This window comes from Scyliorhinus canicula, chromosome 5, assembly GCF_902713615.1.
Source record: "Scyliorhinus canicula chromosome 5, sScyCan1.1, whole genome shotgun sequence".
NCBI lineage: Eukaryota > Metazoa > Chordata > Chondrichthyes > Carcharhiniformes > Scyliorhinidae > Scyliorhinus > Scyliorhinus canicula.
The window spans coordinates 228,082,695-228,108,946 of NC_052150.1; the positions used below are offsets into that span (position 1 = coordinate 228,082,695).

General features: G+C 53.6%; 1 protein-coding gene across 1 annotated transcript in view; it reads left to right on the forward strand.

The window, feature by feature from the left end:
- LOC119965713 (maestro heat-like repeat-containing protein family member 1) overlaps positions 1-26,252 on the forward strand; it is a 57,024-nt gene that overhangs the window by 25,103 nt on the left and 5,669 nt on the right. Inside the window, exons 6-15 of the mRNA XM_038796474.1 lie at positions 1,021-1,073; positions 1,451-1,564; positions 2,685-2,804; positions 5,181-5,303; positions 5,960-6,106; positions 10,464-10,490; positions 13,928-14,050; positions 21,980-22,059; positions 23,416-23,551; positions 23,661-23,756. Coding sequence (XP_038652402.1) covers positions 1,021-1,073; positions 1,451-1,564; positions 2,685-2,804; positions 5,181-5,303; positions 5,960-6,106; positions 10,464-10,490; positions 13,928-14,050; positions 21,980-22,059; positions 23,416-23,551; positions 23,661-23,756 — 1,019 coding nt within the window. The remainder of the gene's footprint in view (positions 1-1,020; positions 1,074-1,450; positions 1,565-2,684; positions 2,805-5,180; positions 5,304-5,959; positions 6,107-10,463; positions 10,491-13,927; positions 14,051-21,979; positions 22,060-23,415; positions 23,552-23,660; positions 23,757-26,252) is intronic.

A 26,252-nucleotide genomic window follows, 5' to 3' on the forward strand; every position in this document is an offset into this window, starting at 1 on the left:
GAAAAATTCTCCTCATCCTTAAGTGGGCGACCGTTTATATTTAAATTGTGTTCCTTGCTCCTGGTCACACCCACAAGGGAAACTATCCACGCTCTCAAGCCCCCTGATTTGTTACTATAGCCTCTCGTTCTTCTCAACTCCAATGAATACAGGCCCAACCCGTCAACATTTCCTCCTAAAATAAGCCCTCATCGCAGTATCCAGTTGGGCGAACCTTCTCCTAACTGTTTCTAACACAGTTATATCCTTTTTCAAAGAAGGCGACCAAAACTGTGCAAACTGCTCCAGATGTGGTCACCCCCCAAGGTCCTGTAGGGCTGCAGTGAAACTTCCCCAGAGGTTTAGAGGGGGGAAATGTTGCTGAGATTGGGATGAAAGATCTGGTGGGTCGAAGCTGGAGGGTCGAGAGCTCCGGGTCGGGTGGAGGAAGAGAGCAGAAAACAAAGAAAAGTACAGCACAGGAACAGGCCCTTCGGCCCTCCAAGCCCGTGCCGACCATGCTGCCCGTCTAAACTAAAATCTTCTACACTTCCTGGGTCCGTACCCCTCTATTCCCATCCTATTCATGTATTTGTCAAGATGCTCCTTAAACGTCATGATCGCACCCTGCTTCCACCACCTCCTCCAGCAGCGAGTTCCAGGCACCCACTACCCTCTGTGTAAAAAAAACTTGCCTCGTACATCTCCTCTAAACCTTGCCTCTCGCACCTTAATCCTATGTCCCCTAGTAATTGACCCCTCCAGCCTGGGAAAAAGCCTCTGACTATCCACTCTGTCTATGCCCCTCATAAATTTGTAGACCTCTATCAGGTCGCCCCTCAACCTCCATCGTTCCAGTGAGAACAAACCGAGTTTATTCAACCTATCCTCACAGCTAATGCCCTCCATACCAGTGAACTTGTTGAATACTTTTTGAGGATTCCCTCGTCTTTCCTTTCCCCCTTCCTCCGCACTGACTGTTTCCCATCCCCGGCAATGACATTCTCCGATTCTTGACTGACCGGTATTTGTTCTTTGCAGAGAATTCCGAGGATTCGTTGCCCCAGAGACAGTGGGAGGATAAGCTGCTGCTGGTGAGTGAGTGAGTGAAGGAGTGGATTGGGGGTGCTGAGGTGGTGGATTGTGTTTGATCCCTGGGGATATTTCTGCTGACCACCTCGATTCGGCAGTGTTGGCTGTGAAAGGAAAATGAAAATCGCTTATTGTCACGAGTAGGCTTCAATGAAGTTACTGTGAAAAGCCCCTAGTCGCCACATTCCGGCGCCTGTTCGGGGAGGCTGTTACGGGAATCGAACCGTGCTGCTGGCCTGCTTGGTCTGCTTTTAAAGCCAGCGATTTAGCCCTGTGCTAGCCTTGTGATTGTTTTGTTACTGCCTGTGAGTGGGGTTTTCCCCCCACCCCTCACCCACCCTCAGTCATTAATAGCGAGCGACTGTTGTTCTCCATCCAGTTACTGTCGACGAGCCTGGAGGCCGTCAACCCCGGAGATGAAACCTGGAGCAGCCAACTGGTTGAAGAGATGACCAAACACCTCAGTAGCTACAACAGCCACCCCCAGGAGAAGGTGAGACTTTGGGACGGGAGAATACGCAGACCCCCTTGGAGGAGAGGGTGGCTCCTGGGCACACGCACCCCTCAGGTGTACAGGGCGTATCCAGGCGGCCATTTTCTAGAGGGTCCTCACCACTCATCTCAAACCCCCCACAGTTACAGAGGGTGGCACAGTGGTTAGCACGACCTCCTCACCCCGGCAGTGACGTGAGTTCAATCCCGGCCTCGGGTTACTGTCTGTGTGGAGTTTGCACTTTCTCTCCATGTCTGCGTGGGTTTCCTCCGGGTGAACAAAGAACAATACAGCACAGGAACAGGCCCTTCGGCCCTCCAAGCCTGTACCGGTCATGATACCAACCTTTGCCAAAACCCTCAGCACTTCCTTGTGCTGTATCCCTCTATACCCATCCTATCCATGTGTCTTGTCAGGATGCCTTTTGAACGCCATTAATGTATCTGCTTCCACAATCTCCCCTGGCAACGCGTTCCACGACCCTCCATGTAAAAAAAACCTGCCTCGCACATCTCCACTAACCTTTGCCCCATGGACCAAAGCTGTGCAGATTAGGGGCATTGACCATGATCAATTGCCCCTTGAGTGTCCAAAGCTGTGCGGGTTAGGTGGGGTTGCGGGGAAAGGGTGGGGGTATCGGCCTAGGTAGGATGCTTTCTCAGAGGGTTGACGCAGACTTGATGGGCCAAATGGCCTCCTTCTGCACTGCAGGGATTCTACGGATCAGTGTATATTCCTCGGGGGGGGGGGGGGGGGGGGGGGAGTCTGGGTACCCCGGGTTTGGGGGGGGGGTGTGTGAGTCTGGGTACCCCGATTCCCGGGTTTGGGGGAGGGGGGGGGGGGGGTGAGTCTGGGTACCCCGATTCCCGGGTTTTGGGGGGGGGGGGGGTGTGAGTCTGGGTACCCCGATTCCCGGGTTGGGGGAGGGGGTGCTTGTTATAGGTGGGTCCAGATTGCCGTGTCCCATAGGGACCAGAATAATTCCGGGATAAGGGGAAGTATTTTGGGTGCAGTGCTCTCCTTATTGGGAATTCTGTTGTGGTAGTGTCATTCTCCTCGAGCGGCATTTTGGGGGAGCGTTGCCATGGTTACAGTTAATGGATTCCTTCTCCGCCGACAGGGCTTCCTGTATAAGTGTGCTGGCGTGGTGCTGCGGCAGACTCTGAATGTGGATGTGGTGAGAAAGCAGCTGATCGAGATCCTGCAGACGGTGCGACATACCGAAATCCTGGAGAGAGAGGTGAGACCCCCCCCCCCCCCCCCCCACCCCCCACCAGCACCATCGGCCGCAAGCCATGGCATCGCTGAGTGTATGGTGAAGCGTAGCCGAGAGAGCATGTCTCACAGGGCAGGAACCCAGGACAGCGCTTGGGATGAAAGGCTTGTAGATTAGATCCAGCTTCTCAACTGGGGCGGGAGTCACTGGCTAGGTCAGCATTTATTGCCCATTCCAAATTGTCCTTGGAAAATGTGGTGGTGAGCTGCCTTCTTGAACCGCTGCAGTCCATGTGGTGTAGGTACACCCACTGTGCTGTTAGGGAGGGAGTTGCAGGATTTTGACCCAGCGACAGTGAAGGAACGGCCGATATATTTCCGAGTCAGGGTGGTGAGTGACTTGGAGGGGAACCTCCAGGTGGTGGGGTTCCCAGGTATCTGCTGCCCTTGTCCTTCTAGATGGTAGTGGTCGTGGGTTTGGAAGGTGCTGTTGAAGGAACCTTGGTGAGTTACTGCAGTGCATCTTATAGATGGTACACACGGCTGTCACTGTTTGTCTCAAAGTTTTTTTAAAAATCACCTTTAGTGCCGCAAGGAGGCTTACATTAACACTGCAATGAAGTTACTGTGAAAAGCCCCTAGTCGCCACATTCCGGCGCCTGTTTGGGTACACAGGGAGAATTCAGAATGTCCAATTCACCCAACCTGCACGTCTTTCGGGACTTGTGGGAGGAAACCGGAGCACCCGGAGGAAACCCACGAAGACACGGGGAGAACGTGCAGACTCCGCACAGATAGTGACCCAAGCCGGGAATCGAACCTGGGACCCTGGAGCTGTGAAGCAATAGTGCTAACCACTGTGCTACCGTGCCGCCCATAGAGCATTGAACTTTCTGACTTGAAGTTCATTGTATGTGAGACATTAACATGCATCATGGCGAGGTCGGAACTGGGAGACTGCACACGTAATTTACAGTGCCGAAGGAGGCCATTCGGCCCATTGAGTCTGCACCGGCTCCTGGAAAGAGCACCCTATCCAAGGTCAACACCTCCACCCTATCCCCATAACCCAGTAACCCCACCCAACACTAAGGGCAATTTTGGACACTTAAGGGCAATTTATCATGGCCAATCCACCTATCCTGCACATCTTTGGACTGTGGGAGGAAACCGGAGCACCCAGAGGAAACCCACGCACACACGGGGAGGATGTGCAGACTCCGCACAGACAGTGACCCAAGCCGGAATCGAACCTGGGACCCTGGAGCTGTGAAGCAATTGTGCTATCCACAATGCTACCGTGCTGCCACTCAAACAATCGAGGAAAAAACCTCCAGTGCAGAAGCAAGGGACCGCAGCACTGTCAGAGGGTCAGTACTGAGGGAGTGCTGCACTGTCAGAGGGTCAGTACTGAGGGAGTGCTGCACTGTCAGCGGGTCAGTACTGAGGGAATGCTGCACTGTCAGAGGGTCAGTACTGAGGGAGCGCTGCACTGTCAGAGGGTCAGTACTGAGGGAGCGCTGCACTGTCAGAAGGTCAGTACTGAGGGAGCGCTGCATGTCAGAGGGTCAGTACTGAGGGAGTGCTGCACTGTCAGCGGGTCAGTACTGAGGGAGTGCTGCACTATCAGAGGGTCAGTACTGAGGGAGCGCTGCACTGAGGGTCAGTACTGTGGGAGTGTCGCACTGTCAGAAGGTCAGTACTGAGGGAGCACTGCATGTCAGAGGGTCAGTACTGAGGGAATGCTGCACTGTCAGAGGGTCAGTACTGAGGGAGCGCTGCACTGTCAGAGGGTCAGTACTGAGGGAGCGCTGCACTGTCAGAGGGTCAGTACTGAGGGAGCGCTGCACTGAGGGTCAGTACTGTGGGAGTGTCGCACTGTCAGAGGGTCAGTACTGAGGGAGTGCCGCACTGTCAGAGGGTCAGTACTGAGAGAGTGCCAAACTGTCAGAGGGTCAGTACTGAGGGAGTGCCGCACTGTCAGAGGGTCAGTACTGAGGGAGTGCTGCACTGTCAGAGGGCCAGTACTGAGGGAGTGCTGCACTGTTAGAGGGTCAGTACTGAGGGAATGCCGCACTGTCAGAGGGTCAGTACTGAGGGAGTGCTGCACTGTTAGAGGGTCAGTACTGAGGGAGTGCCAAACTGTCAGAGGGTCAGTACTGACCTCGTGTCCTCGTGCGGAATGTGGAGATTCCACAACCTCTACTCAAAGATGTCGGGAAGGAATGACTGTCACTCTGGGATCTTGCTGTGTACAAATGTGCTGCCACGTTTCGAACATGACAATGATTATACGATGGAAAGTATTTAATTGGCTGTAACTCTTGAGACCGAGGTTGGTCTGATGGAAATGCTGGTTTTCTCCATCTCTATTCTAACGCAGTTTGACTGCTTGCTGTAGGGTGTTGCTGTCTGCATTGGATTCTGTGCTAAAACTCACCTCGACGACACGCTGGCAAAGTTAGAGGATTTTGGCAAGTCCGACATCTTGAGGAAATCACCGAGCCTCTTCCACCTTCTCAAGGTATGGGCAATCTGCGCTCTCGGCTGGGACCTTTCTATTCACCGCCCGTGGCTATTTGTCCACCAGCTTGCCATCGTTCTTGCTCCTATCTCTTCCCCCACCAGCCCCAAACCCACAACCAGACACTCACATGACTGGGTGTTGGCTCAGATTTGGCGAGCTATTCAACCATGGAGGCATTGGGGTCACCGCACTTGCACGCGCACATGGGCAACAGAACACGTGCGCGCACACGTCCAAGCCGACGCGCGCACCCGCATACGTGCAAGCAGATGCGCAGACACTCGAGTGCAACCGCCGCACGCATGCACGTGTGCATGCACACGCTTGTGCTAAATTACCCCTTAATTGGAAAAAAACATAATTAGATACTTAAAATTTCTACAACAAAAATAAATTAAAAAGCGTATAAAGGGTGTGTGATGTTAAAGATATTTTAATACCGTGTTCGTAATAAAGTTTGTTTTAATGTCCCTATTTTTCCTGAAATCACTCCTGGTGTGAGGTACCCTTTTTTCCCGGCACCCCCTTGACCTTTGCCCCCGGGCTTGTCAGTCTGCGTTTGTGATCAAGCCTCTTTGCTGGGCCTCTGAGCTGGGCCTACTGCCCACGGAACCGCCCTGTAATCAAACTGCTTTTTTTTATTGGATCCCCAGGACAAGTCCGATGTGGATGTGGAGAAAGCAAAGAGTACGCTAATCCTGTGTTACGGATTCCTGACCCTTTATGCTCCCGAGGAACTGATCCTCGCTCGAATCGAGAAGGATGTCATCAAGCAGGTCCTGAACCACTTCAATACGAAGGTAGGTAGCAGCCGGGGGAAACCACAGAGTACGTGACACCGACTCTCTGCACAGTCCCTTTTCCCACGTTTGACAAGCTGATCCAGTTGGGATAGTTTGTGGGGGAAGGAATGTAATTGTCTGAGGGATCTGGACCATTCCGGGTCAGGGATTGCTCTCGGAGTTGGTGACTGTGACAGACCTCGCAGCTGTCCACATTGTGAGGCGTGAAAAGTCCCAAGGAAAAAAATTATTAAGCATGAAAAGTTTGACTATAATATACACCTTCCCCTGAACCCCAGACTCTGTATAATAAACACCCCGAACCCCAGCCCCAGATTCTGTATAATAATACCCTCTCCCCAGCCCCAGACTCTGTATAATAAACACCCTCTCCCCAGCCCCAGACTCTGTATAATAAACACCCTTTCCCCAACCCCAGACCCTGTATAACAAACACCCTCTCCCCAACCCCAGACCTTGTATAATAAACACCCTCTCCCCAACCCCAGACCCTGTATAATAAACACCCCAACCCCAGACTCTGTATAATAAACACCCTCTCCCCGACCCCAGACTCTGTAAAATAAACACCCTCTCCCCAACCCCAGACCCTGTATAATAATCACCCTCTCCCCGACCCCAGACCCTGAATAATAAACACTCTCCTGAACCCCAGACCCTGTATAATAAACACCCTCTCCCCAACCCCAGACTCTGTACAATAAACACCCTCTTCCCAACCCCAGACCCTGTATAATAAACACCCTATTCCCAACCCCAGACCCTGTATAATAAACACCCTCTCCCCAACCCCAGACTCTGTATAATAAACACCCTGTCCCCAACCCCAGACTCTGTATAATAACACCCTCTCCTGAACCCCAGGCCCTGTATAATAAACACCCTATTCCCAACCCCAGACTCTGTACAATAAACACCCTCTCCCCAACCCCAGACACTGTATAATAGAAACCCTCTCCTGGACCCCAGACTCTGTATAATACACAGCAAATCCTCTGCCATTCCTGCGGGAGATTTGGGATGCCTTCCGCGATGCCAGCCGGAGTCTGCACTCCTGTCTGAGGAGCAACAAGTGAGGTCTCACGTGGCCAAAGAGCCCGGTGACTGTGAGACAGCACCATGCTGTGTAACCTGATCCCCCCCACCACACAACAAGGGCTGGTTGCATTTCCTGCCAATGAGGTTCTGTTTAATGGGGCCGGTCAGCAAATGTTGCCAGAGAATTCCGGCTCACGAGTGTCGAGTAACATTCACCCCACAAGCACCAGGCAAGAGAGAATCGAACTATCGCCCCTTGGCATTCAATGGCATTACCATCGCTTAAACCCACACTGTGAACATCCTGGGTGTTATGTCAAGAAGGCATACAGCATGCTTGCCTTCATCGGACGGGGTATTGAGTACAAGAGTCGGCAGGTCGTGTTACAGTTGTATAGGACTTTGGTTAGGCCACATTTGGAATACTGCGTGCAGTTCTGGTCGCCACATTACCAGAAGGATGTGGATGCTTTAGAGATGGTGCAGAGGAGGTTCACCAGGATGTTGCCTGGTATGGAGGGTGCTAGCTATGAAGAAAGGTTGAGTAGATTAGGATTGTTTTCGTTGGAAAGACGGAGGTTAAGGGGGGATCTGATTGGGGTCTACAAAATTGAGAGGTATGGACAGGGTAGATAGCAACAAGCTTTTTCCAAGAGTGGGGGTGTCAATTACAAGGGGTCACGATTTCAAGGTGAGAGGGGGAAAGTTTAAGGGAGATGTGCGTGGAAAGTTTTTTACGCAGAGGGTGGTGGGTGCCTGGAACGCTTTTCCAGCGGAGGTGGTGGAGGCGGGCACGATAGCATCATTTAAGATGCATCTAGACAGATATATGAATGGGTGGAGAACAGAGGGAAGTAGATCCTTGGAAAATAGGCAACAGGTTTAGATAAAGGATCTGGATCGGCGCAGGCTGGGAGGGCCGAAGGGCCTGTTCCTGTGCTGTAATTTTCTTTATTCATTGTTACCATTGGCCAGAAACTGAACTGGACGAGCCACGTTAATACTGGAGGGAAAGGTCAGAGGGTGTGGATCCCGTGGAGTATATGGCACCGCCTGATTCTCCAAACCTATCCACCATTGTTATGTCACCCTGGGCAAGTACGTGGTCAATTCGATCCCCAGAGTCACAACAGAAATGAATTAACCAACAATTCTTATTATGAAAATCAAATCTTTGCCCCTTGGCTCTCCAGGTTTGTACATCAAAACACAATCACTGTTTATATATAACTAGAACAAATGTGAAATACGCAGTGAATACAGTTGGTTAAATGTCTATTAACACCTGACCCCACTAACGTCCCCAGCCTCTACCTACACACAAGACAGACAAACACAGAGGGGAATGAAAAGGGTGAAAAATAATAAGGATGAAGGTCAAAAGCTAGGATTTCTTGCTTTAAATGATGAGTCCTTCAGTGCGCTTTCTTCACAGCATGAGTGTAGTTTAAATTCTCGGGTCTACAGCGTGTGCGAATCTTCTTTGCAGTATAATGTACTCACCGCCTTTTTCCAGGAGAAACCTCTTGCTTCATGTCAACCTCTTCCTTGCAGAGAGGGAGCTGCCAGATTTTGGCTTCTGTTTACACAACCTTTTCTGGGGCGAGAGAGAGATAGATTCTCACGGTGGCCTTTTGCTGAGAATTAATTGAATACTCGGGAACGAGATGGTTAGATTCCTCCGTCCAGCCGGCGAAATCAAAAGTGAAACGAGAAAAGCAGCCTGTTAACTCTGAGAAACACGTCAGTAGGGCCAGGACCAATCATCACTAATCACCGGGCAGGGAACAGACATCTGAGCCAATTCATTGGCCACCGGCCAAGTCCATCAATCCGAGTTACCACTGATGTCACCTGCTGCTTGAATTTAAAGGCACAGGCCACCAACATGCTGCTTTGCCTTAAAGACACAGGCCGCATTAAAGTCACAGGTCCATTAATCCTCCATGGATCGAAATGGTAATAGCAAAATAAAAGAAAGAGGAAATAAGAGAATAAACAGGAACGGACAGGCAGGACCCTTACACCATCTACAAGGCACAAGTCAGGAATGTCATGGAATACTCTCCATTTGCCTGGATGAGTGCAGCTCCAACAACACTCGAGAAGCTCAACACCATCCAGGACAAAGCTTCCACGCTTGATTGAACATAGAACATACAGTGCAGAAGGAGGCCATTCAGCCCATCGAGTCTGCACCGACCCACCTAAGCCCTCACTTCCACCCTATCCCCGTAACCCAATAACCCCATCAGACCGTTTTTTTTTTTTTGGGTCACTAAGGGCAATTGAGCATGGCCAATCCGCCTAACCTGCACGTCTTTGGACTGTGGGAGGAAACCGGAGCACCCGGCGGAAACCCACGCGCACACGGGGAGAACGTGCAGACTCCGCACAGACAGTGACCCAGCGGGGAATCGAACCTGGGACCCTGGCGCTGTGAAGCCACAGTGCTATCCACTTGTGCTACCGTGCTGCCCTGATTGCTCCCCCTTCCACAAACATCAGTTCCCTCCACCACCGATGAACAGTGGCAGCTGTGTGTACCATCTACAAGATGCACTGCAGTAACTCACCAAGGCTCCTTTGACAGCACCTTCCAAACCCACGATCACTACCATCTAGAAGGATAAGAATGTCATCCCTCGCCAGGAAGTGTTTGATGGGGACAGTGTGGAGGGAGCTTTACTCTGTATCTAACCCCATGCTGTACCTGTCCTGGGAGTGTTTGATGGGGACAGTGTAGAGGGAGCGTTACTCTGTATCTAACCCCGTGCTGTACCTGCCCTGGGAGTGTTTGATGCGGACAGTGTAGAGGGAGCTTTACTCTGTATCTAACCCTGTGCTGTACCTGCCCTGGGAGTGTTTGATGGGGACAGTGTGGAGGGAGCTTTACTCTGTATCTAACCCCGTGCTGTACCTGTCCTGGGAGTGTTTGATGGGGACAGTGTAGAGGGAGCTTTACTCTGTATCTAACCCCGTGCTGTACCTGTCCTGGGAGTGTTTGATGGGGACAGTGTGGAGGGAGCTTTACTCTGTATCTAACCCCGTGCTGTACCTGTACTGGGAGTGTTTGATGCGGACAGTGTAGAGGGAGCTTTACTCTGTTTCTAACCCTGTGCTGTACCTGCCCTGGGAGTGTTTGATGGGGACAGTGTGGAGGGAGCTTTACTCTGTATCTAACCCCGTGCTGTACCTGTCCTGGGAGTGTTTGATGGGGCTCTGAGTATCTAGGTTATTGAGATGGGAGGGAATGTTTCCGTGTTTATTGATTTTCGTTGTGGGATTTGCTGATTTGCTTTCACTTGTCTCACAGGTTCTGGGGATTAAAGTTGAGACCAAGGTAAACGATATGATCTGACCTGTTTGCTCTCACTCCCTCTCTCTCTCTGCCTAACCTGGTGAAGGTTTCTTTCTATTTTCTCTCTTTCGAATTCCTCAATCTGGCTTGTCGGCTTTCTCTGGGCTCTCTTCCGATGGGAGCTCAGTGAGCTCACCGCGGACAGCTGGACTCGGATCGTTTGCCTGATTACCATAACTTTGGTCATCTGAACCCTGACCCGTGTGTGATCGTTGCCCAACCTGGATGAAGGGTGAAGCATCAGAATGGAACATTCTGGAAAGACAAGATGAGCTGTCACAGACAAGCCCCTCCCCAATTTTCATCGCAGGAGAGGCACTGTCGGTGACTGTGAGGCCATTCAGCCCCTCCGTGGTTATCGGGTCAGGTGGCAGCCATTCGGCCCCTTTCTGGATGGGACCGTCGGAGCCCATTTAGATCATTCACTGCTAACTGGTGCCCCCAACCTTGCTTCCTGAATGAAGAAACATCCTTCACTGTTTTGATAACTCCAGTAATAATAATAATAATAACCTTTTCTTGCCACAAGTATGAAGTTACTGTGAAAAGCCGCTAGTCGCCACATTCCGGCGCCTGTTCGGGGAGGCTGGTACGGGAATTGAACCCGCGCTGCTGGCCTTGTTCTGCATTACAAACCAGCTGTCTAGCCCACTCAGCTAAACCAGTCCACAGTTGATCCCAGTGTCCATGTTCTTGTAGTAATAATAATCTTTATTGTCACAAGTCGGCTTATATTGACAGTGCAATGAAGTTGCTGTGAAAAGCCCCTAGTCGCTACATTCCGGCCCCTGTTCAGGTACACAGAGGGAGAATTCAGAATGTCCAATTCACCTAACAGCACGCCTTTCAGGACTTGTGGGAGGAAACCGGAGCACCCGGAGGAAACCCACACAGACACGGGGAGAACATGCAGACTCCGCACAGACAGTGACCCGAGCTGGGAATCGAACCTGGGACCCCAGCGCTGTGACGCAACAGTGCTAACCACTGTGCTACATAGTCCTGGATTTCCACTCCCAATTGCGAATCCAACAGAATATTGCGCAGGAGGCCATTCGGTCCGTCTTTCCCTTGCGAGCCCTTTGAGAGATCGATGGAATTAGTCCCATTCCCACGCTTTTCCCGACAGTCCTGCCATCTATTTCCCGTTTGAAAGTGATGATTGAATCATCTGCCATCGCCCTTTCTGGCTGCATGTATCGGATCACCTCAACCCACTCCGGACCAGTCTGGCTCGAACACCAATCCCCACCCCCACCCCACGCCAACACGGTGACCCTCTAAAGCCAAGACAAAGCAAACCGCTCTGATATAACAGGCCCTCATTTTCCCACTGAGCCCCAAGGCAGTGACAGTATTTGCAGCCTTGCTGGAGTTTTGAACAAGGAAGGTTATCCCGGTAACGAGTTCCTCTTTGCTAAAGGCCAGAATCCTTTGCAAACAGCATTATGGACAGCCTGCAGGAACTGGGATTTATCTCCTTGGAGCAGAGAAGGTTAACGGGGGGATTGAATCGAGGTCACAGGAAACTCGCACAAACAGCAATATGATAACTAACCAGTTTATGGATTAGGTATTGGTGCTGTTTATGGATTAATATTATTCGGGACTCCAGAGACAACTTCCCTGCTCTTTATTTCAAATAAGTTCATCGGACCAACTACATCCACTGGCGATAGCAGACTATGTTTCATTCAAAAAAACAAATTTCAAACAGGGCGGCCCTCCCTCACTGCCAAACCTCCAGCAACATGGGCTCTTTCATTGCTGAACCTGCAGAAACGCGGAGCTCCTTCTTTGCTGAACCTCCGCCAACGAAGCGCTCCTTTATTGATGAAACTCCGGCAACTCGGCGCTCCCTCATCGGCAAACCTCTGGCAACGCGGCGCTCCCTCATCGGCAAAACTCTGGCAACGTGGTGCTCCCTCATCGCCAAGCGTCCGGCAACTCGGCGCTCCCTCATCATCAAACCTCTGGCAACTCGGCTCTCCCTCATCGCCAAGCGTCCGGCAACTCGGCGCTCCCTCATCATCAAACCTCTGGCAACTCGGCGCTCCCTCATCGCCAAACCTCTGGCAACGCGGTGCTCCCTCATCGCCAAGCCTCCGGCAACGCGGTGCTCCCTCATCGCCAAGCCTCCGGCAACGCGGTGCTCCCTCATCGCCAAACCTCTGGCAACGCGGTGCTCCCTCATCGCCAAGCCTCCGGCAACTCGGCACTCCCTCATCGTCAAACCACTGGCAACTCGGCGCTCCCTCATCGTCAAACCACTGGCAACTCGGCGCTCCCTCATCGTCAAACCACTGGCAACTCGGCGCTCCCTCATCGTCAAACCTCTGGCAACTCGGTGCTCCCTCATCGTCAAACCACTGGCAACTCGGCGCTCCCTCATCGTCAAACCACTGGCAACTCGGCGCTCCCTCATCGTCAAACCTCTGGCAACTCGGCTCTCCCTCATCGCCAAGCCTCCGGCAACGCGGTGCTCCCTCATCGCCAAACCACTGGCAACACGGTGCTCCCTCATCACCAAGCATCCGGCAACTCGGTGCTCCCTCATCATCAAACCTCTGGCAACTCAGCGCTCCCTCATCGCCAAACCTCCGGCATCGCGGCGGTCCCTCACTGCCAAACCTCCAGCAACGCGGCGCTCCCTCATCGCCGAGCCTCTGGCAACACGGTGCTCCCTCATCACCGAGCCTCCGGCATCGCGGCGGTCCCTCATCGCCAAACCTCCAGCAACGCGGCGCTCCCTCATCGCCAAACCTCCGGCATCGTGGCGGTCCCTCATCGCCAAACCTCCAGCAACGCAGCGCTCCCTCATCGCCGAGCCTCTGGCCACGCAGCGCTCCCTTGTTGCTGAGCCTCTGGCCACGCAGCGCACCCTCGGCGCTGAGCCTCTGGCCACGCAGCGCACCCTCGGCGCTGAGCCTCTGGCCACGCAGCGCTCCCTCGTTGCTGAGCCTCTGGCCACGCAGCGCACCCTCAGCGCTGAGCCTCTGCCACGCAGCGCACCCTCGGCGCTGAGCCTCTGGCCACGCAGCGCACCCTCGGCGCTGAGCCTCTGGCCACGCAGCGCACCCTCGGCGCTGAGCCTCTGGCCACGCAGCGCACCCTCGGCGCTGAGCCTCTGGCCACGCAGCGCACCCTCGGCGCTGAGCCTCTGGCCACGCAGCGCACCCTCGGCGTTGCACTGACCTGGACTATGTGATCCTCTGGAATGGTACTGCCACCGGTGACATTCTGTCTTCACTGTGAGTATTAGCCCTGGAGCCGGCACTATCTCTCTGCTGATCTCTTAATGATTCTGTGATACTGACCTCACTGCTCTACCACCTGCCTGACTAACACGGGTGTCCCTCTATCCTAACCATTGGCCTGTGTGTGTTCACTGCCCTGGTTGTGATCTTTCTGCCATCCAGGACCTGACAATCAAACTCAGTCTGATGAAGACCATCTCGCTGGTTGCCAGAGCGATCTACGCCAACAAAAAGAATCATTCCTTCAACTTCAGTCGCAAGAGGGAGCTGCTGCTGTACATGCAGGTCAGTAATGAAGCAAGTCGGTGAAAGCATTCTGAAATGTCCGGGCCTTGTGGTGCTGGGGGTCTGTGCTATACAGCACTTAGCTCATGTGCTCCCAAAACACAGTCTGCTAAATGAGAACCTGCAAAACACGCTTTCCCTGTGAAGAAACATAATAAAGAGAGGGTGACATTCCTTAAATGCCCGAATCTTTTTTTTCTCCCCAATTAAGGGGCAATTTAGCATGGCCAATCCACCTAACCGACACAGCTTTGTGGGGGTGAAACCCACGCAAACACGAGGAGAATGTGCAAACTCCACACGGACAGTGATCCAGAGCCTGGGTCGGACCTGGGACCTCGGCGCCATGAGGCAGCAGTGCTAACCACTGCGCCAGCGTGCTGCCCCAGAGTGGGTGACGCTCCTGATCTATAAACGTTTCATTGACTGCCTCGACCTTAATTGGCCCCAAAGATCCTCTTACTAACTTGGTAATGCTATCTATTAGCCTCCCACTCGCTGCTTCCTGTCTCCCACCTGCTGCCTCTCTCCTAAGCCACTTGCGAATACGTACACATGTATTAGTAGCAGGAGTAGGCCATTCAGCCCCTCGAACCTGCTCCTTCCCCCATTGACTCAGGTCCACCTTGTCAATACTGTTCAGGATTCACGTTCTGGACTCGCCCACAAGCGGAAACACCCTTTCCACGTCCACCTTGTCCATACTGTTCAGGATTTTATAGACTTCAATCAAATCACCTCGTCTTCTAAACTCCAGTAGAATCCTCGTTCTAAACTCCGGTGGAAATAAACCTGGTCTGTCTAATCCTTTCGTCGTCAGGCAGTCCACTCATTCCAGGTATCAATCTAGTAAACTTCCAAACTTCCCCTGAACAGCCGAAGGAGATCAAAACTACACACGCAGTTCGAGATACGGTCTAGCCAATGCACTGTGTAAGTGAAGCACAACATCCTTACTTTTATGTTCAATTCCTCTCATAATAAAGGACGGCCTTTCACTCGCCTTCGCAACGACCTGCTGTACCTGCATACTAACCTTCTGGGACTCGTGACCTAGATCGTCCAGAACCCTCCACGCCTTGGAATTCTGTAGTTAAGAACATAAGAACTAGGAGCAGGAGTAGGCCATCTGGCCCCTCGAGCCTGCTCCGCCATTCAATTAGATCATGGCTGATCTTTTGTGGACTCAGCTCCACTTTCCGGCCCGAACACCATAACCCTTAATCCCTTTATTCCTCAAAAAACTATCTATATTTACCTTAAAAACATTTAATGAAGGAGCCTCAACTGCTTCACTGGGCAAGGAATTCCATAGATTCACAACCCTTTGGGTGAAGAAGTTCCTCCTAAACTCAGTCCTAAATCTACTTCCCCTTATTTTGAGGCTATGCCCCCTAGTTCTGCTTTCACCCGCCAGTGGAAACAACCTGCCCGCATCTATCCTATCTATTCCCTTCATAATTTTAAATGTTTCTATAAGATCCCACTCATCCTTCTAAATTCCAACGAGTACAGTCCCAGTCTACTCAACCTCTCCTCGTAATCCAACCCCTTCAGCTCTGGGATTAACCTCGTGAATCTCCTCTGCACACCCTCCAGCGCCAGTACGTCCTTTCTCAAGTAAGGAGACCAAAACTGAACACAATACTCCAGGTGTGGCCTCACTAACACCGTATACAATTCTTTGTTGAAGAGATACTCTGCTTCTTTATTCTTCCTGCCAAAGTGAACCACTTCACACCTTCCCACGTCTGCCAGATTTTTTTGCCCACTCACTCAACCTGCCCGCAACCTTCCGATGTCCTCTTCACAACATACCTACCTTCCTATCTATCTTTGTGCTATCTGCAGATTTAGTTGTCGTGCCTTCACTCCCCTCCTCCATATCAATGATGTCAGTTGTTAAAAGTTGAGACCCCTTGTTTGTCACAACCTGCCAATCGGAATGAGGCCCCTTTCTGCCAGCCAATGTCCTGTCTGTGTTACCGCACAAGCTTTTATTTTCCACAATAACCTTTTGATGAGAGTAACAGATAATTAAGAGGAGACATCAGTGGGGGGAGCCTGGCCCTTCCGAGCCTGTTATACCATTGAGCAGCGAATGTGGAGAAGGTACAGGGTTGGAGAGAGAGACTGAAGCTTTGTGGGTGAGGATGGAGGCAAGCTCTTGCAGGGGGTGGGCGATGTGGCCCTCCTGTTTGCCCCAGGGAAGGTCTCGGGGAGTCCTGTGGTGGTGGTCACGCCGAAAATATGGAGGTAATTTCAGTAACACTTTAGGTTGGGGGCAGGGTCGAAGTTGGTTGCCGATCCGAGGGAACCACGGGTTTGAGCCGGGAGGATGGATGTGAGGTTTCTGGGATGGGAGGAGCGAGGGGGTGATGGAGATGAAGGACCTGTTTTTGGAAGGGCAGTTTGCAAGTAGTCTGGAGGAGTTGGGGGGGGGGGGGGGGTTTGGCGTCCTGCAGCGGGGAAGAATTCGGGGGCATGCAGGTGCGGGATTTTGAAAAAGACATTTTTTTCCCCAACCTTTCTGGTGACATGTCATTCCTCGTTGACGGAGCGGGTGTTGCCAGTAATGGGGTTGGAGAGGGAGGGGTCGTCGCAGCGATCTATGGGAGGATTCTGGAGGATGAGGCGGGAGTGAAGGGGCTGATACAGGTGATACACAAGAGTGCACCTGACGAAGTTGAGGATGAGCCGGTTGTTTGAGGGGGTGGAGGATAATTGTGAGCGGTGTGGGAGGGGCACAGCCAATCACATACACATGTTCTGGTCTTGTCTGAAGTTGGAGAGGTTTTGGGGGTCGTTCTTCAGCATCATGTCGGACCTGGATTTAGAGCCCAATCCCCTGGGGGCCATATTCGGGGTGTCGGACTTGCTGGAGTTGCAGACGGGACTGGGCAGATGTTTCATAGAACATAGAACATAGAACGATACAGCGCAGTACAGGCCCTTCGGCCCTCGATGTTGCACCGACATGGAAAAAAAAAACTAAAGGCCATCTAACCTATACTGTGCCCTTATCATCCATATGCTTATCCAATAAACTTTTAAATGCCTTCAATGTTGGCGAGTTCACTACTGTTGCAGGTAGGGCATTCCACGGCCTCACCACTCTTTGCGTAAAAAACCCACCTCTGACCTCTGTCCTATATCTATTACCCCTCAATTTAAGGCTATGTCCCCTCGTGCTAGCCACCCCCATCCGCGGGAGAAGGCTCTCGCTGTCCACCCTATCTAACCCTCTGATCATTTTGTATGCCTCTATTAAGTCACCTCTTAACCTTCTTCTCTCTAACGAAAACAACCTCAAGTCCATCAGCCTTTCCTCATAAGATTTTCCCTCCATACCAGGCAACATCTTGGTAAATCTCCTCTGCACCCGTTCCAAAGCTTCCACGTCCTTCCTATAATGAGGCGACCAAAACTGTACGCAATACTCCAAATGCGGCCGTACTAGAGTTTTGTACAACTGCAACATGACCTCATGGCTCCGGAACTCAATCCCTCTACCAATAAAGGCCAACACACCATAGGCCTTCTTCACAACCCTATCAACCTGGGTGGCAACTTTCAGGGATCTATGTACATGGACACCGAGATCCCTCTGCTCATCCACACTACCAAGAATTTTACCATTAGCCAAATATTCCGCATTCCTGTTATTCTTTCCAAAGTGAATCACCTTACACTTCTCCACATTAAACTCCATTTGCCACCTCTCAGCCCAGCTCTGCAGCTTATCTATGTCCCTCTGTAACCTGCAACATCCTTCCGCACTGTCTACAACTCCACCGACTTTAGTGTCATCTGCAAATTTACTCACCCATCCTTCTGCTCCCTCCTCTAGGTCATTTATAAAAATGACAAACAGCAACAGCCCCAGAACAGATCCTTGTGGTACGCCACTCGTAACTGAACTCCATTCTGAACATTTCCCATCAACTACCACTCTCTGTCATCTTTCAACTAGCCAATTTCTGATCCACATCTCTAAATCACCCTCAATCCCCAGCCTCCGTATTTTCTGCAATAGCCGACCGTGGGGAACCTTATCAAACGCTTTACTGAAATCCATATACACCACATCAACTGCTTTACCCTCGTCTACCTGTTCAGTCACCTTCTCAAAGAACTCGATAAGGTTTGTGAGGCATGACCTACCCTTCACAAAACCATGCTGACTATCCCTAATCATATTATTCCTATCTAGATGATTATAAATCGTATCTTTTATAATCCTCTCCAAGACATTACCCACCACAGACGTTAGGCTCACCGGCCTATAGTTACCGGGGTTATCTCTACTCCCCTTCTTGAACAAAGGGACCACATTTGCTATCCTCCAGTCCTCTGGCACTATTCCTGTAGCCAATGATGACCTAAAAATCAAAGCCAAAGGCTCAGCAATCTCTTCCCTGGCTTCCCAGAGAATCCTAGGATAAATCCCATCCGGCCCCGGGGACTTATCTATTTTCACCTTGTCCAGAATTGCCAACACTTCTTCCCTACGCACCTCAATGCCATCTATTCTAATAGCCTGGGTCTCAGCATTCTCCTCCACAATATTATCTTTTTCTTGAGTGAATACTGACGAAAAGTATTCATTTAGTATCTCGCTTATCTCCTCAGCCTCCACACACAACTTCCCACCACTGTCCTTGACTGGCCCTACTCCTACCCTAGTCATTCTTTTATTCCTGACATACCTATAGAAAGCTTTTGGGTTTTCCTTGATCCTACCTGCCAAAGACTTCTCATGTCCCCTCCTTGCTCGTCTTAGCTCTCTCTGTAGATCCTTCCTCGCTTCCTTGTAACTATCAAGCACCCCAACTGAAACTTCATGCCTCATCTTCACATAGGCCTCCTTCTTCCTCTTAACAAGAGATTCCACTTCTTTGGTAAACCACGGTTCCCTCGCTCGACCCCTTCCTCCCTGCCTGACTGGTACGTACTTATCAAGAACATGTAATAGCTGTTCCTTGAACAAGCTCCACATATCCAGTGTGCCCAACCCTTGCAGCCTACTTCTCCAACCAACACATCCTAAGTCATGTCTAATGGCATCATAATTGCCCTTCCCCCAGCTATAACTCTTGCCCTGCGGGCTATACTTATCCCTTTCCATCACTAACGTAAAGGTCACCGAATTGTGGTCACTGTTTCCAAAGTGCTCACCTACCTCCAGATCTAACACCTGGCCTGGTTCATTACCCAAAACCAAATCCAATGTGGCCTCGCCTCTTGTTGGCCTGTCAACATATTGTGTCAGGAAACCCTCCTGCACACATTGTACAAAGAACGACCCATCTAATGTACTCGAACTATATCTTTTCCAGTCAATATTTGGAAAGTTAAAGTCTCCCATAACAACTACCCTGTTACTTTCGCTCTTTTCCAGAATCATCTTCGCCATCCTTTCCTCTACATCCCTAGAACTATTAGGTGGCCTATAGAAAACTCCCAACAGGGTGACCTCTCCTTTCCTGTTTCTAACCTCAGCCCATACTACCTCAGAAGAAGAGTCCCCATCTAGCATCCTTTCCGCCACCATAGTACTGTCCTTGACTAGCAGCGCCACACCTCCCCCTCTTTTGCCCCCTTCTCTGAGCTTACTAAAACACCTAAACCCCGGAACCTGCAACAACCATTCCTGTCCCTGCTCTATCCATGTCTCTGAAATGGCTACAACATCGAAGTCCCAGGTACCAACCCATGCTGCCAGTTCCCCTACTTTATTTCGTATACTTCTGGCATTGAAGTAGACACACTTCAAACCACCTACCTGAACACTGGCTCCCTCCTGCGAAGTCAAATCTGTGCTCCTGACCTCTATACTCTCAATCTCCCGTACCCCAAAAGTACAATCCAGGTTCCCATGCCCCTGCTGAATTTCAGCCTTCGCCTCGTTGATCGCTCGCCGGAGGGTCCTGTTGGGGCGGAGGTCTGCCTCTCTACCCATTGCCTGGGTGTGGTTGGGGGATTTAATGGCGTTCTTGCACTTAGAAAAGGTGACTTTCACTTTAAGAGGGGGTTCCATAAAAGATAGGGTTTGCTTATACTACATTTTGGGGAACTGGTTACCATCAACTGCTGGGGTGGGGGGTGGAAAGAGGTTGGTTGGGGGGGTTGGTGTTGTGTTTATATTGTTTTGTAATTGTGTGTTAAATGTGAATGAATAAAAATACTTTTTTAAAAAAAAACCTTCCCAATGTCACTGTCGAGTGGACCAACACTCACTTTGCTTTTCTCTTCGTAAAAACCGGCCCAAACTCTTGCTATCCTTTTTTAAATTTCTCGCAATCTTCCTCTCTTACTCTAATTTTGTTTTCCTGATGAACCTTTTAGTCATTCTCTGCCGTTCCTTACCAATCATCTGATCTGCCACCAATCTTTACACCGTTAAAAGCTTTATCCTTCAATTTGATGCTTCCCTCGACTTCTTTAGTTAACCACAGATGTTGGGTCCTCCCCTTAGAATTTTTGTTTACCGTGGAAATGTTCTTATTCTGTGATATTTTGAAATATCCCTTTAAATATCTGCCACTGTTACTCTTATTGATCTGTCCTCTCGCCTTGTATCCCAGTTCACATCAGCTCTCACACCCACATAGTTGCCATTATTTAAGTTTAAAACACCAGTCTTAGACCCACTCTTCTTTTTCCAAACTGGATGTAAAATTCAATCATAGTGTGGTCGCTGCCACCTAGGAGTGCCTTCACTCTGAGCGGTGTGCGCTGTTTAGCACCGGTGGGAAGCGTGGTGTGCGCTATGCGGTGTGGGTTGGACGCATGGTGCGCGCTATGCGGCACGGGTCGGAAGTGTGGTGTGCGCTATGCGGTGTGGGTTGGACGCGTGGTGCGCGCTATGCAGCACGGGTCGGAAGTGTGGTCTGCGCTATGCAGTGTGTGTCGGAAACGTGGTGTGCGCTATGTGGTGTGGGTTGGACGCATGGTGCGCGCTATGTGGCACGGGTCGGAAGCGTGGTCTGCGCTATGTGGCACGGGTCGGAAGCGTGGTCTGCGCTATGTGGCACGGGTCGGAAGCGTGGTCTGCGCTATGCAGTGTGGGTCGGAAGCGTGGTCTGCGCTATGCGGCACAGGTCGGAAGCGTGGTCTGCGCTATGCGGCACGGGTTGGAAGCGTGGTCTGCGCTATGTGGCACGGGTCGGAAGCGTGGTCTGCGCTATGCAGTGTGGGTCGGAAGCGTGGTCTGCGCTATGCGGCACAGGTCGGAAGCGTGGTCTGCGCTATGCGGCACAGGTCGGAAGCGTGGTCTGCGCTATGCGGCACAGGTCGGAAGCGTGGTCTGCGCTATGCGGCACAGGTCGGAAGCGTGGTCTGCGCTATGCGGCACAGGTCGGAAGCGTGGTCTGCGCTATGCGGCACAGGTCGGAAGCGTGGTCTGCGCTATGCGGCACAGGTCGGAAGCGTGGTCTGCGCTATGCGGCACAGGTCGGAAGCGTGGTCTGCGCTATGCGGCACAGGTCGGAAGTGTGGTCTGCGCTATGCAGTGTGGGTCGGATGCGTGGTCTGCGCTATGCAGTGCAGGTCGGAAACGTGGCGTGCGCTATGCGGCACAGGTCAGAAGCGTGGTCTGCGCTATGCGGTGTGGGTCGGATGCGTGGTATGTGCGATCATGCTGTGCAGGTTGGAAACGTGGTGTGCGCTATGCGGCACGGGTCGGAAGCGTGGTCTGCGCTATGCGGTGTGGGTTGGACGCGTGGTGCGCGCTATGCGGCACGGGTCGGAAGCGTGGTCTACGCTATGCAGTGTGGGTCGGACGCGTGGTATGTGCAACCGTGCAGTGCAGGCCGATGCGCGGCGTGCGCTATGCGGCGCTGGCCGGACCCGCGACACATGGTGTGCACTATCAGACTATTCCTACTGTTGCTCTGTTAATCTTGCCCACCTTGTTTCCTCATGCAGGATTTGATCAAGTTGGAGACGATGGATGTTTTGCGAACTCCTACCCGACAGCAAGCCATGATCACCTGCTCTCATCTACTGTATCCTTTTGTTACACCACCCTGGGCTGGTGCGCGGTCAATTCCAGCCCCACAGGCCCCCGAGTCGCAACACGGCTGGGGGGGGAAGGGGGGGGGGGGGGATAAATTATTCAGATGATGGGTCCCTGCAGGTTTTCTCCACAGTAAGCTTGGGTGTTTCGCAGCCTATACTCTCCATTTTTCCTGGAGAGACAGCCCCTATATCATCAGACTCTGCTCTCAATTTGTGGTCTGCTTCAGGCTCTGTTTTCAGAAATCCAACACCCACAGGCCTATTGGAGAGAGGGAGTTGACTAGATATGTGGCGAGGATTTAGCTGGATCTTTCACCACCTCTGCCAGAATCAACAGGAAAACTAAAATAGAACCTTGTGGCTCTGAAAAACATTCCAGAGCCATAATATCCGATCGCCACCTGGTACCGGGCAGAGTACAGCCTTTTGGGCCAATTCATTGGCCACCTGCCAAATCAAGCAAACAGAGTCCCAGCCAATCTCTGTCATTGATCCCAGTTCACAGCTTAAATCAGCACAGCCTTCTGGATTCTTCCATTTGAATTAAAGGCACAGGACTCTGCTTTCTTCTGCTTGAATTAAAATGCCTTAAAGACAACAGCAAAAATAAAAGAAAGGGGGAAATAAGGGAATAAACGGGAACCAACAGGAAGGAGGACCCTAACTTTCAATTCTGCCCTATTTGGGGGTGGTCTGAGATTTGGGCAGGGGAACAGCGAGGTGGGATTTAGGATGGGCGGGGAGAGCGAGGTGGGATTTAGGATGGGCGGGGAGAGCGAGGTGGGATTTAGGATGGGCGGGGAGAGCGAGGTGGGATTTAGGATGGGCGGGGAGAGCGAGGTGGGATTTAGGATGGGCGGGGAGAGCGAGGTGGGATTTAGGATGGGCGGGGAGAGCGAGGTGGGATTTAGGATGGGCGGGGAGAGCGAGGTGGGATTTAGGATGGGCGGGGAGAGCGAGGTGGGATTTAGGATGGGCGGGGAGAGCGAGGTGGGATTTAGGATGGGCGGGGAGAGCGAGGTGGGATTTAGGATGGGCGGGGAGAGCGAGGTGGGATTTAGGATGGGCGGGGAGAGCGAGGTGGGATTTAGGATGGGCGGGGAGAGCGAGGTGGGATTTAGGATGGGCGGGGAGAGCGAGGTGGGATTTAGGATGGGCGGGGAGAGCGAGGTGGGATTTGGGCAGGGGGAGGACGAGGGGAGTTGGGCTTCGTGGAGGGTTCTCTCCTTTCGTCTCTTTCCGTTCTGTGTGTTGTCTCTCCCGCACTCCTTCTCACCCATTCCCGCTCCGGCGGCTATAATTCCCAGCTCTGGCGTTCCCGTTCTCCTTGACTTGCGATGCAGGAAGCTAGACCCTGTGCTGAATGAAGCCGACATGTTTGAACTGATTAAAACCAGCCTGGACAGCGTGTTTGGGCTTCCGCCTCTGGGAATGGACAAGAATAAGGACGAGAGCTGCGTGGATGTGAAGGACAGAGAGGTAGGCGCACACTTCTGTCACTCCTCCTGTCAGAGTGCACCCGGTCCTGACCTCTGACCTCTGGGCAGTCAGAGGGTAAACACTAACCTGCTGTTGTTTCTCTTGTCAGATTCTCTACACTGAGACGCTGTGCGCACTGCAGGAGCTCTTGAAGCAGATCCTCATCCAGGACCTCAGCCCAGACGGCCTGCAGGCGGTTTTTAAGGTAAAGCTCGGGGATGGGTGGGAGAGTTGACGAACAACGGTGAGCGAAGACGCTGAAGAAGCGTCTGGGTCGGGAGTGCAGATCACAGCCCCACCCGGCCGCAGAAACGGGAATAATTAGACAGTTCTGCCAGGAGCACGGGCAATATGTCCACAGGAACAGTAAGGAAGATTCTCTGTGTTCGGACTTCAGGCAGAAACTTAGCATTTCAGGATCAGCAAGCTCCAAGGAGAGGCCATTTGGCCATTGTACACTGGGACATGAGGTTAGGATGATGGAGGCACAGAGAGAGAGTGAGTGAATGCAGCAAGACTTCTATACTCGTGATGTCCAATCACCTTTGTAATGAAGAAGAGAACCGGGAGAGAAATGTTGAACATTTTCTCCAAATTGCCGACACGGGTAATGTTGAATGGTCTGATTCTGTCCAGGAGATAAACCGACCAGTTCATTCCCAAGGATCGTCAACTATAGGCAGGAGCTCTTGAGGACGCGTTTGGGAGGCCCGCGTTTGGGAGGCCCGCGTTTGGGAGGCCCGCGTTTGGGAGGCCCGCGTTTGGGAGGCCCGCGTTTGGGAGGCCCGCGTTTGGGAGGGCATGTCCGACTGTGCCCAGGGAACATCGGGACAAATCTGAGCCGGGCATTCTGTACTTGTTCAGTGAGGAATCTCGGCCACTCGAGCACACGGATATTGGGTCAGGTGATGGTGTGATACAGGTGGTGAAGGCGAACGAGACAGCTGTCTGGCTTTAATTGTCCCCGTGTACTAATCTTTTTACTATTTTTCCCCTCCCTCTGTCGCCCCCCCTCCCTCTGTCGCCCCCTCCCTCTGTCGCCCCCCCTCCCTCTGTCGCCCCCCCTCCCTCTGTCGCCCCCCCCCTCCCTCTGTCGCCCCCCCCTCCCTCTGTCGCCCCCCCCCTCCCTCTGTCGCCCCCCCCTCCCTCTGTCGCCCCCCCCTCCCTCTGTCGCCCCCCCCTCCCTCTGTCGCCCCCCCCCTCCCTCTGTCGCCCCCCCCTCCCTCTGTCGCCCCCCCCTCCCTCTGTCGCCCCCCCCTCCCTCTGTCGCCCCCCCCTCCCTCTGTCGCCCCCCCCTCCCTCTGTCGCCCCCCCCTCCCTCTGTCGCCCCCCCCTCCCTCTCTCGCCCCCCCCTCCCTCTGTCGCCCCCCCCTCCCTCTGTCGCCCCCCCCTCCCTCTGTCGCCCCCTCCCTCTGTCGCCCCCTCCCTCTGTCGCCCCCTCCCTCTGTCGCCCCCTCCCTCTGTCGCCCCCTCCCTCTGTCGCCCCCTCCCTCTGTCGCCCCCTCCCTCTGTCGCCCCCCCCCTCTGTCGCCCCCTCCCTCTGTCGCCCCCTCCCTCTGTCGCCCCCTCCCTCTGTCGCCCCCTCCCTCTGTCGCCCCCTCCCTCTGTCGCCCCCTCCCTCTGTCGCCCCCCCCCTCTGTCGCCCCCTCCCTCTGTCGCCCCCTCCCTCTGTCGCCCCCTCCCTCTGTCGCCCCCTCCCTCTGTCGCCCCCTCCCTCTGTCGCCCCCTCCCTCTGTCGCCCCCTCCCTCTGTCGCCCCCTCCCTCTGTCGCCCCCTCCCTCTGTCGCCCCCTCCCTCTGTCGCCCCCTCCCTCTGTCGCCCCCTCCCTCTGTCGCCCCCCTCCCTCTGTCGCCCCCTCCCTCTGTCGCCCCCTCCCTCTGTCGCCCCCTCCCTCTGTCGCCCCCTCCCTCTGTCGCCCCCTCCCTCTGTCGCCCCACCTCCCTCTGTCGCGCCCCCTCCCTCTGTCGCCCCCCCTCTGTCGCCCCCCCCTCCCTCTGTCGCCCCCCCCTCCCTCTGTCGCGCCCCCCCTCCCTCTGTCGCGCCCCCCCTCCCTCTGTCGCGCCCCCCCTCCCTCTGTCGCCCCCCCTCCCTCTGTCGCCCCCCCTCCCTCTGTCGCCCCCCCTCCCTCTGTCGCCCCCCCCTCCCTCTGTCGCCCCCCCTCCCTCTGTCGCCCCCCCTCCCTCTGTCGCCCCCCCTCCCTCTGTCGCCGCCCCCCTCCCTCTGTCGCCGCCCCCCTCCCTCTGTCGCCGCCCCCCTCCCTCTGTCGCCGCCCCCCTCCCTCTGTCGCCGCCCCCCTCCCTCTGTCGCCGCCCCCCTCCCTCTGTCGCCGCCCCCCTCCCTCTGTCGCCGCCCCCTCCCTCTGTCGCCGCCCCCCTCCCTCTGTCGCCGCCCCCCCTCCCTCTGTCGCCGCCCCCCCTCCCTCTGTCTCCGCCCCCCCCCTCCCTCTGTCTCCGCCCCCCCTCCCTCTGTCGCCGCCCCCCCTCCCTCTGTCGCCGCCCCCCCTCCCTCTGTCGCCGCCGCCCCCCCTCCCTCTGTCGCCGCCCCCCCCTCCCTCTGTCGCCGCCCCCCCTCCCTCTGTCGCCGCCCCCCCTCCCTCTGTCGCCGCCCCCCCTCCCTCTGTCGCCGCCCCCCCTCCCTCTGTCGCCGCCCCCCCTCCCTCTGTCGCCGCCCCCCCTCCCTCTGTCGCCGCCCCCCCTCCCTC